The following is a 17970-nucleotide window of genomic DNA, read 5'->3' as shown; positions in this document are numbered from 1 at the left end:
GAGGAGAGAGGAGAGGAGAGGAGAGGAGAAGAGAAGAGAGGAGAGCAGAGGAGACAAGAGGAGAGGAGACAAGAGGAGAGGAGAGGAGAGGAGAGAAGAGAGGAGAGGAGAGGAGAGAAGAGAGGAGAGGAGAGGAGAGGAGAGAAGAGAGGAGAAGAGAGGAGAGGAGAGGAGAGGAGAGGAGAGGAGAGAAGAGAGGAGAAGAGAGGAGAGGAGAGGAGAGCAGAGGAGAGGAGAGGAGAGGAGAGGAGAGCAGAGGAGAGGAGAGGAGAGGAGACAAGAGGAGAGAGGAGAGGAGAGGAGAGGAGAGGAGAGGAGAGAGGAGAGGAGAGGAGAGGAGAGAAGAGAAGAGAAGAGAAGAGAAGAGAAGAGAAGAGAGGAGAGGAGAGAAGAGTCAGGACCCAGGGGTGTTGGCAGCTGCCTAATGATCTCAAATAACCTCTGAGTTCTCCTAGCTACGCCTGCAACTGCTCCCCGAGTGCAAGGGTGCACACATTACCCACAAACACACACACACACACACACACACACACAGACACACACACATACACACAGAGAACAGTCATTTGTTTCTTTGACAAACACTCACACAGAAGTCTTTGTCAGTGTGTGCACAGTAGCAGGCTTTAGACGCACTGTAGTTTAGAGAGACAACACAACACAACACAACACAACACAAACACAAAACAACACACACACAACTCCATGGAAAGAACATGTAATGTCACTGCTTACTCAGTCTTAACACACAACAGATGGACAAACTGATGCACCTGGACGGACGCACAACACACAGACAGACGGATGTGTAACTCGTCCTGGTTCACTGTCCGTCTGTGTGTCTGTCTTCACTGTCCTCACAACTTTCTCCTCTGTCACACCATGTCCATTTAGCAGCACACACACACACACACACACACACACACAGGCCTCATCACCTGTCTTTGAAGACGTCCCCATGATTCCTTCCACAGTCAGGTCTGAGTCACAAGAGGTGGAGCAGCAATCATAACACTCACATACTCACTGAATGAACATGAGAGTCTCCCTCTCTCTTTCTCTCACTCACTCTCTTTTTGCACTTCCTCTCTCTCTTTCTCTCACTCTTTTTGCACTTCCTCCATTCCTCTCTCTGTCTCTCTCTCTCGTTCTCTCACTCTTTGCACTTCCTCTCTCTCTCGTTCTCTCACTCTTTTTGCACTTCCTCTCTCTGTCTCTCTCTCTCTCTCTCTGTCTTTGAGTCTCTGCTGTATCTGAGATAATTCCATAAATACACACATGGTCCAGTCTGACCAGGGCTCTTGCACACATAGTGGTGAGGGTGAGGCAGAAAGTACTGTGCCACACTGATAGGGGGCAGTGCTGAGCCCCATAGGCACAGTGGGTAACAGGTGCACGTCGATGCGTGTTCTTCTTCTACGCAGCAGAAGAAGAACACCTGTCAACTGAGTGATGGAGATATTCTTGGAGAAGGATTAGGCGCATGTACTTACAGTATATATACTGTATATGTACATATAAAGGTAAGACCATACACCATGTTCAATTTTAATTAAAAAAAGAGAGAAAATAATTAATCAAGTTTATATGAATAAATATTTGTTTGTTTTTCTTGCTATCTTATTGTTGAACAGTGTGGAATTGATTAAAGCATCATTCAAAGCTTTTAAAACAACTCAATGTTTCAATTGAAATACATTGAAATATAAGCTTGTATTTTGGGTTCATATACTGTATTTGTACATCTGTGCCTCAGCAGTCATGAACCTCACTGCTCCTCACTGCTCCTCATTGCTCCTCACTGCTCCTCACTGCTCCTCATTGCTCCTCACTGCTCCTCACCGCTCCTCACTGCTCCTCACTGCTCCACGTGTGTGCACGGGTTTTCTCCAGTGCAATATGGTGATTAGGGAATTGACCATAGAGTGAGAGTGAATGGTTGTTAGTCTCTGTTATGTGATGGACTGGCAAACTGTCCAGGGTGTACCCGCCTCTTGCCCTGTGTCAGCAGAGACTGGCTGTGGAGGATACAGTGGTAGAAAAGGGATGGATATGTGTTCTGTTCTTCCCTGATCTGCTTACACTCAGATAATTGTCAGCAGGTGGGAAGCACCTGGTAGCCCGCGGACTCACTTCACCTCATGTATTCATATGATCACTCAGTAACATATCATTGATATCGTTTATAAAAACTGTGATAATTGTTAGGAGTAAGCACCTGAATAAATGTGTATGCAACTGAATGCATAATATTCATCATTTAAATGGTAAATTGCATAAAATGTTAATATGGTCGCGCTCCATATTATTCTCTGGTGACCCCTGCTCTAGTGTGTGGCCTCACTTAACCACACTTTGCAGAAGGGTTAGAGATTGAGATTATCAGTGCATTAACAGGTGACTCTTGGTACAACAGCCTCTCCAGAACTGCATGCTGCATACTACTAGAAACATCATCTATTGTCTGATGTCCATTTGGCCCGTGGCCAGTGATGTGTTGATTACGGGCGTACGCAAACATGCATGCAGTGGAATCCCGTTCCGTCAGTTCCGTGCTGCATTAGCGTGGTTACTGCAGAGCATGTTTTGAAAATGTACACGTGTGTCCTGAAAATTGGTCCTGAACGTCCTGTACCCAATGGTTCGGGAACAATACACGTACCATTACTTTACATTAGGTCAATCATGAGGGGCTGACAGGTGAAAGCAAAGCACGTAAATGTACAAGGAGAGAAAATTAGAAAAATAAATTAATTAAAAAGATGGTGGAAAATCTTATATATATATATATATATAAAAATATATATACACACACACACATATATATATATATATACACATATGTATATGTTATTTTTCTATCAGTGATGTGTGTATGGAACGACAGTGCATAGAGTACTGCATGTATGAGCCAGACACACACTGCCTGCTCCAGACTGTTTGCAGTGCCCTCCTTATGAACAGTGACTCACCAACTCAATCTCTCCCATTTCCCTGCACTTCATCTCATGTGCTGTCCTCAAACCTGCCAAATAAAGGTATGACAAAGATGACAAAGGACTCTCATCAAAATGAGATGCAGCTTCAAGCCGAGAAACGCACCGCAATTCAATTACGTCCCAAACAAACATTGTCTGATTGATCTGTGGGTCTTTATCGATTTTATCTCTTGGTTTTTCACCAGTTTGGGAGATGGTGGCATCAGCAGGTGAGACGGGAGTGGAGTGAGGACGTGGGAGCGAGGGAGACTCACTGCTGCCAATATTCACCATTCACACCAAAAAAGGACATAAATGTCTTGCATGAGATTATATATAATCTGGGAAATTTGATTTGACGCTTTGGCCAATTTCAGAATCTCTCAAAAAAATTGTCATAATCTCAAACCCTGGCACACTTGAGGCGGGATTATGTGTGTGTGTACTGTGCAAAAGTTTCAGGCACCACCAGCTCTGTTGTTTGTTCTGTCTAATTCTGTGATCGTGTGAATTTGGAATGAAGTGATGCGACTTAAAGCTGCTCTTATATATTAGTGAGCTGTCAATGAGTTGAACTCATGCTACATGTGTATGTCATGCTCAAGCATGTGTTGAATAAACCTGCTGTAATAGAGGTTTTTTACAGCAGATATTTCTTTAACTGAAATAGTAGAACAAACACAGGATTTACCAGTAACAGGAATGAATGTATTCCACTCCAGTATTAACAGAGCTGTGTTATTGTTCTAGTGTAAGTGGAGATCACGCTGGCCTAAGACTTCTGCACAGTACTATATATACAGTGTATGTATATATATATATATATATCACAAAAAAATCACAAAATACTTGAACCAAGAGAGAGATGAGACGTTTGAAAGGGGGAGAAAATCAGAAGTCACCACAGCTCAACGTGGAACAGTGAACAGTGAAAGTGTGAGTAACCTACAGATGGAGTGTAAAGGTACAGACGAGTCAGAAAAGTCAGGGTTCACTTTGACTTCACTGTTCAGTGCATTTCCGGTATGGAAATTGCGATATTTATTAACAAGATTAAACAGGTTATAAAAATAAATAAAAAGTAAGTATGATAATAAAATACAGATCAGTTATACGAATGCTGTATTTTACACGTGTTAAAATGAGGCGACTCAAGCCCGCTCCTCTCAGTCAGAAATGTCTGACGGTGACAAAACACCCACAGAGATCACCACTCCTGAGCGTCTAAAAAGTCATGTGTGGAAAGTTTTTGGCTTTCCATCAACAAACTGAAAAATGACAAAGAAAGATATGACTGGACAACGATTAGGGGACACGTGCCAACACTCTGCAACAATGAGGGATTTTCTGCCTGTCTCCACATTGTGAGGTTTACAGCTGTTCGTCAGAATGCTATTAAAGACAAACTGGAACGCTTTATTTGCAAAGACATGAAACTGATTAACGTCAAAAACTTGGTCCAAGAGCTTGAGCCAAGGTTACACAGCTCTTAGCCACGCGACCATCAGCGATGTGAGACAGTGTGACAGTCACCACACATTTCATAGACACAGACATCATTCTCACAACCACCGAAGCTCAGATGAGACACACATGGCCAGATGCATCTGTGACCAACTGGAGTCAGCACTCTCTCTCCATCACCACGGACAGCGCGTGTCGAGAGGCACCTGCAGGCCGCCAGTGTCCCTGCACGACCCACTGGACACAACATATAACAACCACATACTATTAAGTTTAAAAAGTTTTCATTTAAATTCCAATATAGTTTGAATATTAAAAATAGTAAGAAATGGAATTAGACTGAGATTAAAGAGGAAAATTGTCGTTCTTCACTGCTACTGTACGTCACTGTACAGTTAAACTGCTGCTGCTGCTGCTGCTGCTGCTGCTGAGTCAGCACGTGGTGAAGGAAATGAAGCATGGCAGCATGATGGTGTGTCATTCTGCCATGACACACAAACATGAAAACACAAACAAACCACACAGACTAACACATTAAACACATTCACACAGATACCATGCTCACTCTGACAGAGACAGCATCAATGCTGGAGCACTCTTTAACGTGTCACACACACACACACACACACACGAGGGATGAGGCGTCTCCCTCACTAGGGCTCAACACAGCGAATCATCCATATATTTTATTTAGTGCTAGATAGGGCCCGGCGATATGGACCGATATTATATATTAGACTTGGTGTCCGGAGTGTACAACAGAAACCCGGAGACAGGAGACAAGAAACCCGGAGACCAGAGCCTCGGTGTCGGACACGGTACACAACGAGCCGCTGGTGTGTTTTAAATCCACTTGGAGCCGAAATCTGCGGCTAACAGCTGGTGCTGCTAAAAACTAGCAACAACAAACAGGCATTACGTCACCAGCTCAACTTTTATTTTGTATTAACGAGTAACGAAGATGGTTAAGAAGAATGTATCGGAGTAAAAGTACACATTTTATTTAGGAAAATAACAGCAACATTATTCTTTTTCTTAGCCACCAAATGCTCACTCATGTCTGTTGTGATGCGTAGCGTGGGAGGGACAACACTACGTAGTACGTACATGTAAGGGGCGTGGCTGAGCAGCTGGACTAGGCTTGTAGGCTTTATTAAATAAAGAATATATCATATACCGGTATGGTGATATTGTCTCAACTACATATCTCTTCCAAAAATATACCGGTATAAGTCTTACTAGCGGTAAATCACCGAGCCCTCGTGCCAGATGTTCACACCAAATGCCCCACCTGGTGCAACATCAACAGCACACATTCAAAAGATGAATAAATAAGAATAAATGTAATAATAATTACAGGAGTATCACAGACTCTTTCTGCGCACAGCAAATCACAAGGCAGTCAACCAGGAGAAAAACTCTCCCCCGGTGACTCATTTGTGTGTATCACACACACACACACACACACACACACACACACAGAGAAAGACTGGCTTAACAAACTTATTTTAATTGTCTCACTTCATTTATGTGCCGCTAATGTACAACGTTTCAAATTTAAACTCAGAAAAAGACGTTTTTATATTGATTGTTAAAGATAAACTCATCAACTAACAGTTAAGGAAAATGCAACCACAATACTTTGTCGTTACTGTTGGTAACTTATTTATTATCATCATCATTATTATTATTATTATTATTATTATTGCTGCTCCTGCCAAGGTACTACAGGCTCTGGCATGTATTGTAATTTGTGTTGTTATAAACCATATAAACCATATAAATAAATAAACCATTGAAGTTTATAAGAGAGTGAGGACTCTGGTACAAACAAGAAGGTGACCAAAGCTTGAACCACTGAGTCCAGACTTTCCCTCGCGGTACAAATGACCTCAGGTGTGTCGTCATCAAGTATCTCTGCTCACGTTTGCTTGTGTGTATGCGTTTGAAGTAATGCTGCTAATTTGAACATGTCAACATGTTTTTATTGTGTATATTTAAAGTGTAAAATGTCTAAAACCAAGAAGTTACGCACATGCCAGAGTCACACAATAAAGTCACTGTGTTCAAGGCCTTGGAATTGCATTGACATTTGCAATAGCAGGTCTTATTTCAGCTGCTTGCCCACTGCACTTGGCAGATGTTTCCAGTGGGTTGTTTAAGAGCTCTGAGAAAAAGGACCAAACCTTGCTGCTAATGCAACGAGACTGTGAGAGAGCAATACAGAGACCATGTCACCCTCAAGGACCACATCCTTCCCTGTGAGCTGTCTGGTGTGGCAAGGTGACAGCTCAACCACAAGACTCTCAGAAAGCACACAAACCAATTCTCAGTCTTTTTAACTCTGCATATAAACACTGGCGTGTAATTCAGGAAACCAATAAGAGCTGCTGTCAAACAATGAGCATGTTAGTCTTCAAGCATTGGATCAGTCATGAGGGGAACTTATTTCAGGATGAGTGCACTCTTCCTTCTTATCACCTTCACTCAACTGAAAAGGCCACAGAAAAAAATAAGAAAAAGATGAAATGGAACAACTGAGCCCTGTTTCCATGGACGTGGAGTGAAAAATGAAAAGTGACCAGTGAAACGAGAGCGAGTGACGTGGAAGCATGTTATTTGAAGAGCAACGTGGAAAAACTCTTCAGTTTTCATTTTCACATGAATGATTCCCAGAGCCACACGGGACAAACACGCTCATTATGATTAGCACTGTAGCATTTCTGCTTATCATTAGCTACAGAAGCTTGAGTTCTCTGATGAACTACAAGAGGACCTTATTGATAGAAACTGTACATATGCATTTCTGAGGCTTACTGTTGTCTTGTGTTTTCCTTTTGAGGTTTGTGGAAATTCAAGCCATAATCACGTCAAAGTTGATCCCCGAGCTGAGTCTCTGTAAAGGCAGGGAATCCCCTGGTAACGTTCCAGACAGGAGCAACTTTCCAACCAAACACCACAATTTGTCAGTTACAACACACTGGAATGTGGATTTTTATCTGAGGCAATTAAATGATGCTGTAAGCTGTCATTAAAACCACCATTACAACTACAACATCGCGTTTTCTGGACTGTCTGGGTATTTCTCAAAGAGAGCGAAGAGGAAGAGAAAATGAAAAGACACACAGAGAGAGTCGAGTCAAATTACCAGAGAAAGTCCCGTGAAACCAAGCCATCACCTGTTACACACACACACACACACACACACACACTCCCTGTCTAATTAACATGTCTAAGCCAAGTGAGCTTCTCCTGATCCTCGCCTCCCGACACCGACTTACCAAAGACTGATTTATGAACAGTCCTTCTTTATTGAGTAATAAAGACTAAAACGTCTATAAAACACAACATAATACAGTGCATTCTTCAACAATAAAGTCTGTACAAGCAGAGGCAACACGTCTAGCAGCAGCCTCTGTGCAACAAGCAGTTGGAAAACAAACTCTGAGCTTGTGCCACATTACTAAGTGTGATAAGATATAACAGAGACGCATTAAGTAAGCAAATAAACGCGTTCCCACGCACACAAGCGTGCTAATCCGGCTGCAGGGATGAATTAAAACAATCCAGAGCACCGCCACCTAGTCCAGTTTTGCTTCTCTGTATGTCTGGGATTTAGAGGCTATTTTGTAGCAACCAAAACAACTGGGTCATATTAAAACAGCCCCCGTTTTCCAAGTCTGCCGAAGTCTATTAACAAACTCACCATGATCTGCTCGTTATTGGATTGAAACATAATTCCCTTGTATGGCTCTCTCTTTACAAATCTTCCATCCCCATCCAGATGGCTTTGGGTTACAATCATGTCACTGCTTGGCAATCCATGTTTATTTGGTTCTCTTACTCCAAGACAGTCTGAGGAAAAATGCTGTAGTTTCCAGGCCCTTCTGTGGTGTGAGGCCTACAATTACTGTACATTAAGAAAAGGGAACCAAAGAATCCTCGTATAACAAATATAAGCCATTCAAAAAAAGCAGCACAGTCAGAAGCAACAGAGGTTTCACACATGTTCACACATCACACACTAGATGTTTCCACTAGTTAAACAAACACACTAATATCTGGCTTTTGTCTGCAGCAGTTATGACGTTGGGGTGATCAAACGTTTGGGGGTTGGGGCTCAAATTCATATCTCAGAACCCAGTTCAAGTTCAGTATGTACAGCCCAAACTTTCTACATGGTGACCCACGTTCCTACGAGAGTTTAACCTTCAAATGATCTAACTAATGACTAGTGACTTTACACCACACTTCTGTAGTTGTTGGAGATTAACCCACGTTGTTAGGATTGTTAAGTAGTTTTAAGTGATCTGTGTGGGAGGTCTCTTCCTGTGACGGGACTCAGCAGCCCCACAGTCTGACCAATCATCGCATAGTACCTACTTTTAAGCACACTTGGAACCTCATCCTAGTACCTAGGACCTGGTACCAGGTACTAGGCTAGTGTAAACGCTACTTAAACTGTGCCGTGGCGAGGCGAGTAGAGCCGGTGGAAATGCGCCATTAAGCGTTATCCTTCTTTTATAGTTTGTTTTCAGGGCTTTTTCTAATATCTTGAAAAATTAAACAATGTCATCATATTTGTATAAAATACTATAACATTACATGTTATAGTATTTTACAACAGTTGTAACAGACAATATCGTTTACCAACTGTGGGGGCGCCCAAGAGCAAATCCTACTTTAAGATGACAAACTATCTTGACCTAATTCATCAAAGCATTTACAGCCACATCTGCAACATTCAATATCATTTTGATTTTGCAAGTGAGTTATTTAGCAAACTCAAATTCATTAAAACTTCAATTTATGTTTTTTTTCTTTTTAAACATAAACACTGAAGTACGGGAAGATTCTGCACGTGTCTCTCACGTGATCCAGCTGTGGGTCTCGACCCAGTCTGTGAGACTCACTGGCCTGGAGGCACGTGACTGTCTGAAGCAGGGCTGCCACAAACCATTCTTTTCATCATTGATTCATGTGGTTTGGTCCATAAAACATGCTGAAACCTCCAAATGGTGATGTCTGTCTTTCTTATGTGGAGCAAATAATCCAGAAATATTCACATTTAAAAATCAGACCTTGTATTCATTATTAGAAATGATTATGAATTGCACATTCACAATCATTTTTAGATTCTAAAACTTAAAGGCATATTTCACAGTTGGAAAGATGACAGTCTATTAAAACTGGCTCATCTATGTCGTAGAAATGTGAAATAATATTTGAAGCGAGTGCCTTCTGAGCCAAGAAAGGCAGAAAATGATAGATGAACGACAACAACTCCCAGAATGCACTGCGCCTGCTGCCCCGAGCTGTCTCAAGCTTCGAAGCAGACAACACCGCGGCCCGTGCAGCTTCCAGTTTTCACTGAAATGCAGGTATTTTCCCTTGCAGCTATATCAGTTTGAAAACTACATCAGATCATTGTCGTTCTCAGTTTACTCAACAGCCGGTTAGCATAACTGTTAGCAAAGATGGCTGACACCGTGTTTATATTCTGGGAATGAAGTCGTGAACCAACGTTTGCCCTTCGCTGAGTCGCGAATCACGATACTCGACAATGTAAATGTTGGGAAAAACTGATTTTTTACAACTCAGTGTAAAACTGAGGGATGAAATAAATATTACTGCTACTGTCTGCGCTCACAGTGGTCAGAAACATCGCACATAGGATAAATGTTTTGAAAAATAATGAATGAATTAAGATCATAACCACATTAATAAAATCACAAACATCACAAGGACTGTATGCTGGTAACAGAACAGGACTTTTAAGTCACTCGTGTGAAATATGAATGTTTTTCTCCATTCATGATTATCAAGATAATTGAAATTCATTGTAAGTGCTTTTCACTGAGCACTAATCTGATCTTGTTATTAATTATTAATAATGTTGTCACGTGTGTGTGTGTGTGTGTGTGTGTGGGGGTGGTTAGGCTCAGAATATCTTGTCACGTAATACACAACCAGCTGTACTGTCAACATGATACTCAGGTGAACGTGCTAATGTTGTCATCAGTCAAGTTACAGAGTCTGCACTTGTGTCCACAGCATTCTGAAAGCTTATTTACAACACATGTGAGACACCAAAGATGAGCTAGGAAAACCACGGAAACCTAAACTCACATGCTGACAATGAGGAATGAGTCAAACTCAAAAAACAGCACATACCTGCTCATTTCCATGTGTGTCATGTGTGTCATACAGACAACAGCTTACATGGTGGAATCACTTCTCCAGCTCCCTTATCAGACCAAATACTGTGTACAAGTAAAGTGTGTGTGTGTGTATGTGTGTGTGTGTCTTCGTTCAACAAAACTCACTGTGTTTGTTGTTTTCGGGGCCTGCCATGTTCCTGACAGTCTCCTGGGGATGTCCATGTTTGGGAGTGCGGCCCTTTGGCAGCCCTGATGAGGACAGCTTCCCAAGCCTGGAGCCTGGGCTCTCCATGCCTGCAATGGTACAAACACACAGGAGAGTAAGGGGCTGTCCACATTCACATGAGTCTCTGTGAATACGCGAACATTTTGTTTATTTTTATCGTATCCACATTTTATCCAGACACAAATGGAAAGCTATTTTTTTTTACAGGTCCCAGAGCGGGAAAATCTCAACACACAACTGGTGGTAAAAACAATGACGTCACAGTCCCACTCTTGTGCATGGTTTCCTCTTCTTGTGTTTGGCGATTGTTTGCTTTATGATAACTTTGATTTTCTCAGTCGCCCTGGCTTTCTTCATTCTGTTTCTGTTATATCTATTGTAATCTATACCTAATCCAATAAAGCTTTATTTATCTGTGGTTCTGTTCTGTGGTTTTCGGAAGGTTTCGGAAGTGCTACAGTGCCACGTACAGGTCTGGCATGTGTACTACAGCGGAGTGGATGAAGACATTACCTGAAATGATGCCGTTTCATTTCAAAATCAATTCCCTCACTTACACACCAACACCATGCTCTCCCCATTTGACAAACAGGTGAGTCAGAGAGAGTTGGGGGACACAAAGCTCCCTTCATGAGCAGCCCTGCTCATCACCCCGTGTGGAGGTGAATCCTCATTGGTAGACAGGTACAGATTACACAGGAGAGGGCCTTCGATACATATTGTATTGGCCTAGTTCTGGGCCGCTGTGTAAAAGGATAGTTTGAGGTGAGATTCTATCTAATAATCATAGACAGTCAGAGAGTTAGAAAAAGGTGAGTGTGCTCTGCCTGTTCCCCTGTGTGTAGACTGCTGCTTCCATCATCAAATTCATTCATTCATTCATGCATTCACGGGGGCTGGAGCCAGGACAGGTCACCAGGCCAACATACATTCACTGTTACGCTCACACTTGTGCATGTTTTTGGACCGTGGGAGGAAACCGAAGAAAAGGCCCTCAGCCTGACCGGAACACCGACCTGGATCTTTTTGCTCCAAGGCAACAATGCTAGCCACTACTCCACTGTTTGGCCCATCATTAAATTCCATTCCATTAGTTGTGTTAATGCAAGTAACACAAACCAACCGATCAAAGCAGCAGTCGACCAACAACTCCAAATGGCTATTTTTGTGAATGGAGCCTGGTGCGAGGTAATGAGTGGTTTACGAAGCGGAAAAGACGTAAACATAGATTTGCTATAGCTTATTATGATAGCAGATTTTATTAGGTGAACCTTTCTTAAAGGGTTTGTGAAGTGTACTTGCATGATGTACTGTCACTGTCGTTTTACATGCCACACACACAAACTAGTGATGGACAACGCCGTTCTTTACAATGTGCTGAATCATTAGAATCATCTGATACAGTCACTGAACTCAAATACAGCAGAACGTGATGTGGTGTCACTCACAGTCGCTAAATACACCAAACTTCCTCTGTCAAGTATTGAAAGTTTAGACATTTCCTTGTTAAATGTTGGAGATGGATGCATTATTTTTGGGACAAACGTCCAATGAGAGGTCTGGCTAAAGACTCCTGCGCCTCATTACAAAGTTTCATCATGGATTTTTTTGATCTACAATCAGATTAAAGCTGATGCATGCACAAGTGTAAGTGTATCATATATTTATAACATATATATGTTTATCTCTCTGTGTGTCCTCATCTTGCAGGTTGCAGGATCCAGATCCAGTTTCGAGGCTACTATTATTATAATTATTATAATTATCATACATATCATCACTATTATTATTATTAAGCTATAGTTAAAGTTGATATCAGTATAATTAATCAACAGTCTCTGCTGCTGCTTATATAAATGACATCATAGTTGTATTAACATGTCATCACTGACTCAGAACTGTCCTGTATAAACTTGTAACTTGATACAATTGTTGTGTATCTACTCCTGGTCTCTCCCCCTCTCTCCCCCTCCTCTCCTCTGTCCCCCATTTTTCCTTTCACCCCAACCGGTCGAGGCAGATGCTGCACATGTGATCACACAAATCAAATGTAATTGAATTGAATTGAATATTTAAATATATATGAATTCAACTATTGAAATGTTTCAGTGTATCAGTTTTTCAAAGCGTTGAACATATTTTTACAATAAAAGAAAGACATTTTTACACAGTTACATCCCTCGCATACACAGTATGTCCATTCTTGAGCTCAGAACCCTCATTCCCTGTCAGCATGGGACACAGTCTAATGGATGAAGGCTGACAATCGCTAATTATGCTAAGTGGGACTGATTACAATCCAACATGCTTTCTCTTAGCACATATTCATGTTCCTCTCCTAATGAGCTGCAGCAGCACACAAAGGGTCACTCAGTGGGGGCCACTGTTTGCACCACGCTACTCACTGTATGTTATAGTAGCGACGCCTCATCCGTCACAGTGATAATGTGCATACAGTCTGTTATGATAACAAGTTATCAATCAAGCAGGCGCGCTGCACGATGCACGCTGCAGAGAGGTTGCACGCCAGACTCCTTCCTTTTCCTGTATTATGTGTCAAGAGTGTGAAGAGAAGCGGCTTGAGAGCAACAGATGTTGTGAGAAAGGTGAAGACACGCTGGGCTGGTGAGGCAAATTATCTCTGCTAAATAAACATTAGCTCACTTTAACTTCCTTTAAAGAAAACAACAGTTTAAGGATAGTGAGCTTGAATGTTTACAGCCATTTGTTATAAATGGTAAATGGTTTGTATTGATAACCACTCAAAGCTGCTTTACACTACAGTCCCTCACACATGTCTATACTGTATATATGCACAACCATCAGGAGCAACACATCGGCATGTATACTAGTGGAGCTGGGAATCGAACCTACAACCTTCCCTCACCTGACAGTAAATTCAATGTATAATACAGTGCATTGTATTTAGGTTTCTATGTAGTTGAGCTTTCTGTGCTTCTCAGACGGCAAATCTCAACAGTGATCCCTGATATTATTAAACCCCATTTCCAGAAAAGACAGGACAATTTCTACAATGCCATAAAATTTAATCCAAATACTTTTAAGTCACTTGAACTTTTAATCAGCAGGAAAAAGGAAAATATTTTCAGGGTTTTCATTGAAAAAATTGGGACTTGGGGAAGAATGGAACTTACAACCTTCCATTTGAAGGACAAGTCACAGCCTCACTGAGCCACAGTCGTCCCGAGTGTCCTCCCTCTTGAAGAATGACACGTTTTAGGTATTTAAACAAGCAGCTACGTATATTAGGCTCCTCACACAATGACGTGTTTATATTGGAGTGAAAACCAAAACATTATGCATAAAATTATAGCACTGGCCTTTTCATCAGTTTACAAGATAATTATGAGGAGATGGAAACAGCACAAACCAAATAAAGAACCGGTGTAGGGACTTGTATTATTCAGATGCTAATTAAAAAAATATATAATATAATATTATTATACTATTAATAATAATAATAATAATAACAGCAATAATAATATATTGGTATTAATATTACAGCGGGCGACAGGGCTCAGTGGTAGACTGAGTCGTCATTGAACTGGAAGGTTGTGAGTTTGATTCCCGGCTCTGCTAATCTACAGGCCGACCCCACGTTGCTCCTCATGACTGTGCTGGCAGCGTGTGAATGGGTGTGAAAGACGTGGTGCACATACTGTAGATGTGCTGCATGAACCTTTTAACATTCACGTTCTCAAAAAACATTGAAAGAGTAAATCACACTCTAACTACATTATTATATGTTTTTGCACTGAAACCTGCCGACACCCTCACATGTGTCCTCACATGTGTCCTCACGTGTCCTCACATGTGTCCTCACACGTCTGCTGATGAACGATGACAGCCGGAAACCACCCGGCGCACTGTCGTGTGTGTTTCTGTGGTAAAGAATGCAAACCTACACCATCACTGTAAGGACACTTTGGCTGGTCCTCCTTTCAGAGGGTTAAGACGTGGATTTGGGCAAAGAATTAGGTCAGGTTTACATTTGAGCACTCCTTGAGTAAAATTTAAGATTTGGGTTTCAGTGAGGGTCAGGATTAAGCTTAAGGTCACCATCTGGTTGAGGTTAGAATCCATGTTACAGTAACAGTGAAATTATAGATAAAAAAACAACAACAACATCTATAGCAAAAAAAAAAAGGGAGGATGAAACATGCTAACAAAACAAATAGAATGTGTTCCGCTGGGCTGTGGTGGGTTTGGTTACTACTTAATACTTAAAGAATGTGTTCCTCTGCTGCACTTTACGTCCCACAGTCTTCATAATGCACAGACTATAATGTAAATAAACATCAGCAACAGCCTTTTAGCTGAGTCATGTTTAGCTGAGGCTGTTCTTATTTATGGGAGAAGACTATTTGATACACAGTTGGAGAATGATGTGTTTGACTGACACTCCAGTTTGTGTTAGTGACATCAGACGTCTTTGTCCTACATTTAAGGAAGTTTAAATACATTTTATACTACGATTACGGATTAAGTGAGGATCAGAATTAAGACTAAGGTTATCATTCTGGATTGGATCAGAGTACTGGTGTAATGGACAAGACCATAGATTAAAGTTTAGTTTACAGTTAACTGGAGGTTTAGGTGAATGTCAGGATTAAGATTAAACTCTTGGGCTGGGTAGAGAGAAAAAGTAGTAAAAAGTCGAGATAATACGATAAGGAAAAACACAACAGTGCTTGGCTTACAATAATAGGATTAAGCATTTAGTTGTGATTTAAAAGTGAATGGGCGTTTACAGTACATGTGTTTCCATCTACTGCTGTTATACATGATAGTACATGAAGATACGCAGTAGATGAAGCAAAAGACTGATGAGACACAGTAAAGATACACAAAATATTCTTGACAATGCTTTTTAGTTGTACTTAAACTCCCGACCACTAGTGGGCAGGATGCTTTCAGCCATTTGACTCTCTCCTCCTTCCACTCTCACAAGAAAACGAAAACTGTATATAGTTTATGTATACAACATTGTTCTTTTTACTATGACACTTTTTCTTAATGTAAACTATTTTGGAAGAAAAACAAAGTGCTTATATATTATATATACTGTATATGCCACACCTGTACTGCACTATGGATGCGTTTCAACTGTAGTTGGAACTGGAGGAAGCCTCAGTTACCATGATGCTGCTTTTACTGTTAATCGCACTTGTGTCTTATTAGTTTCAGAGAAAATCAACTGTTTGATGTTTAACCACAGACGGTGTTCGTGTGCACAATAAAACCACGTAGTTACCCACTGCTATCGCTAACCATGGCTAGCCCGAGATACATCTGTGGAGCGGGCTTCACTCGCACCTCTGATCGCAGAGTTCTGAAATCAATGGAACACAACATGTCATCTGCCCCTGGGTGAAAACTGGCAAACTGTTTCACATTCACAACAACTTTTTAAGGTCTTTTTGCAGAAGTTTGTTAAATGATTTTTCTGTGTCCACATTGTTTTACGAGCTGATCAAAAATGCACAAAAACAGGCTGTGTGTGTGTGTGTGTGTGTGTGTGAGTGTGACAAAGGTTACTGAGTTCACTTCTCTGTGAGACAAACACAGTTTGACTTTTCTTCCTCCTGCTCGGCCACACCTACCTGAATTGTCGGACACTGTCACCCAGCAGTAGGACCGGGTAGCCCCGGGTCACCCACGTGAGGAGGGAGGACGGGGGGGAGGACGAGGGGAGGGGGGGGGTCAGGAGACACGCACCTGAGTGGGCGTCAGTGAGTTTGTCAGTTGTTTGTTTATTGTGTGTCTTCTTCTTCCTCCTCCTCCGACGTCGTGTTACATGGTCCTCGCTCACACCTGCCGTCCGTCACTGAGTGGTCAGACTGTGGTGGACAGCTGTGGACAGCTGTGGACAGCGGTCAGAGTCGTCCCGTCAGCGTGTCCACCTCCGCAGACGACGACGAGGCACAAGGCGAAACACGGGGGCGAGAAATCGCCAATTCCACGCGACTTTCACCTTATTATTCCCAGTTTCCAGCCGCCCCCCCTCCTCCTCCTCCCTCGCCTCCTCCGCCTCCTTCCCTCCTTTCCTGCATTAACATGAAAACCACGAGGCACTTTCTTCAACCTCCGTCTTCTCCCGACAAACACTCCAGAAAATGTCAAAAATATCCCGCAAACACAGCCGGGTCCGCGGCTCGAGGAGGAGAAGACATGAAAATACGGGATGGTTTATATAGGCAGTGAAGCAAAATGGCGACTTTATTACGAAGGAGGAGTAGAAAAAAATCCTTGCGCTGGCTGGATCTACAGGGAGGCACAGGAATATGTTTAGTGCAGTAATATCGACGGCAGCGACACACTTGCTTAGAGGCGAAGGAAAAACCGCGCAAAGGACGCGGCTCGCTCGGCTCTCGGACTCTCCTCGGCTCCTTACCTCGGCTTATTTCGGCTGTTTATACGGACACTATCACAGTAGTGTGTGTTGGGTCATGCGCGTATCCACTCCACCTTTGACAGTTGCAACTAACAGTCTGGTTCCGAGGCAACTTACAAACTCTCGCGTTATTATTGTTATCATCGCGGATCTCCAGCAGATTAATATTACGGGGGGGGGGGGGGGGGTGCTTCTTATTGACGCGACCTTTAGTACCAGCAGAACCTCACAGCTTCACATGGTCCAGTCTGTGGTTCTGTCCATCATTTTAAAGACAAATGCTGTCCTCTCTGTCCCACTGCAATAAGATGCTTCTATTAAAAAACAACAGAAATAACTTCCTGAATGAATCAGATCTTTCAGTCAGATTAAGTCTGAGGCCACTGTTTGGCCCTCACAATACAACATGAGTGTGTCAAACTCTTATATGCCAGTGTTTCCCACACCAAACTACCGTAAACACACAATTACAACATCAATCCTGACAAGACAACATTTATTTTGTGTAATGTAGCAACTCATTTACAGCCATATCTGTAACACCACAATACAGAAGTGTCAAACTGGTGGCCCGTGGGCCACATGCAGACCACTACTTTATACCATGTTGAAAACATGGCCCGCGACCTCCTGTTCCTTTAAACACAGCACATGGCTTTAAACCATTATTATTATTAACTTCATTTTAGATGTATTTCTCAGTTTTTTTATATCAATAGATTTATT

The 17970-nt window shown here is 42.1% G+C and overlaps 1 protein-coding gene across 5 annotated transcripts in view; it reads right to left on the bottom strand.

The window, feature by feature from the left end:
* Positions 1 to 17345, bottom strand: part of znf512b (zinc finger protein 512B) — a 54565-nt gene extending 37220 nt beyond the window's left edge. For 2 of the 5 annotated variants that reach the window (XM_058642637.1, XM_058642641.1), the window contains exons 1-2: positions 16454 to 17337; positions 10769 to 10897 (exon numbers count right to left, since the gene is read on the bottom strand). In XM_058642637.1, coding sequence (XP_058498620.1) covers positions 10769 to 10895 — 127 coding nt within the window. In that variant the 5' untranslated portion in view covers positions 10896 to 10897; positions 16454 to 17337. Of the gene's footprint in view, positions 1 to 938; positions 1032 to 10768; positions 10898 to 16453 lie in introns of those variants that run through there. The other 3 variants (XM_058642639.1, XM_058642638.1, XM_058642640.1) reach the window with 3 other exon arrangements.
* Positions 17346 to 17970: the final 625 nt, after the last annotated feature.

This window comes from Solea solea, chromosome 11 (genome assembly GCF_958295425.1).
Source record: "Solea solea chromosome 11, fSolSol10.1, whole genome shotgun sequence".
Taxonomy (NCBI): Eukaryota; Metazoa; Chordata; class Actinopteri; order Pleuronectiformes; family Soleidae; genus Solea; species Solea solea.
The sequence above is the reverse complement of the archived record's forward strand: the minus strand, read 5'-3'. Positions and strand labels throughout refer to the sequence as shown.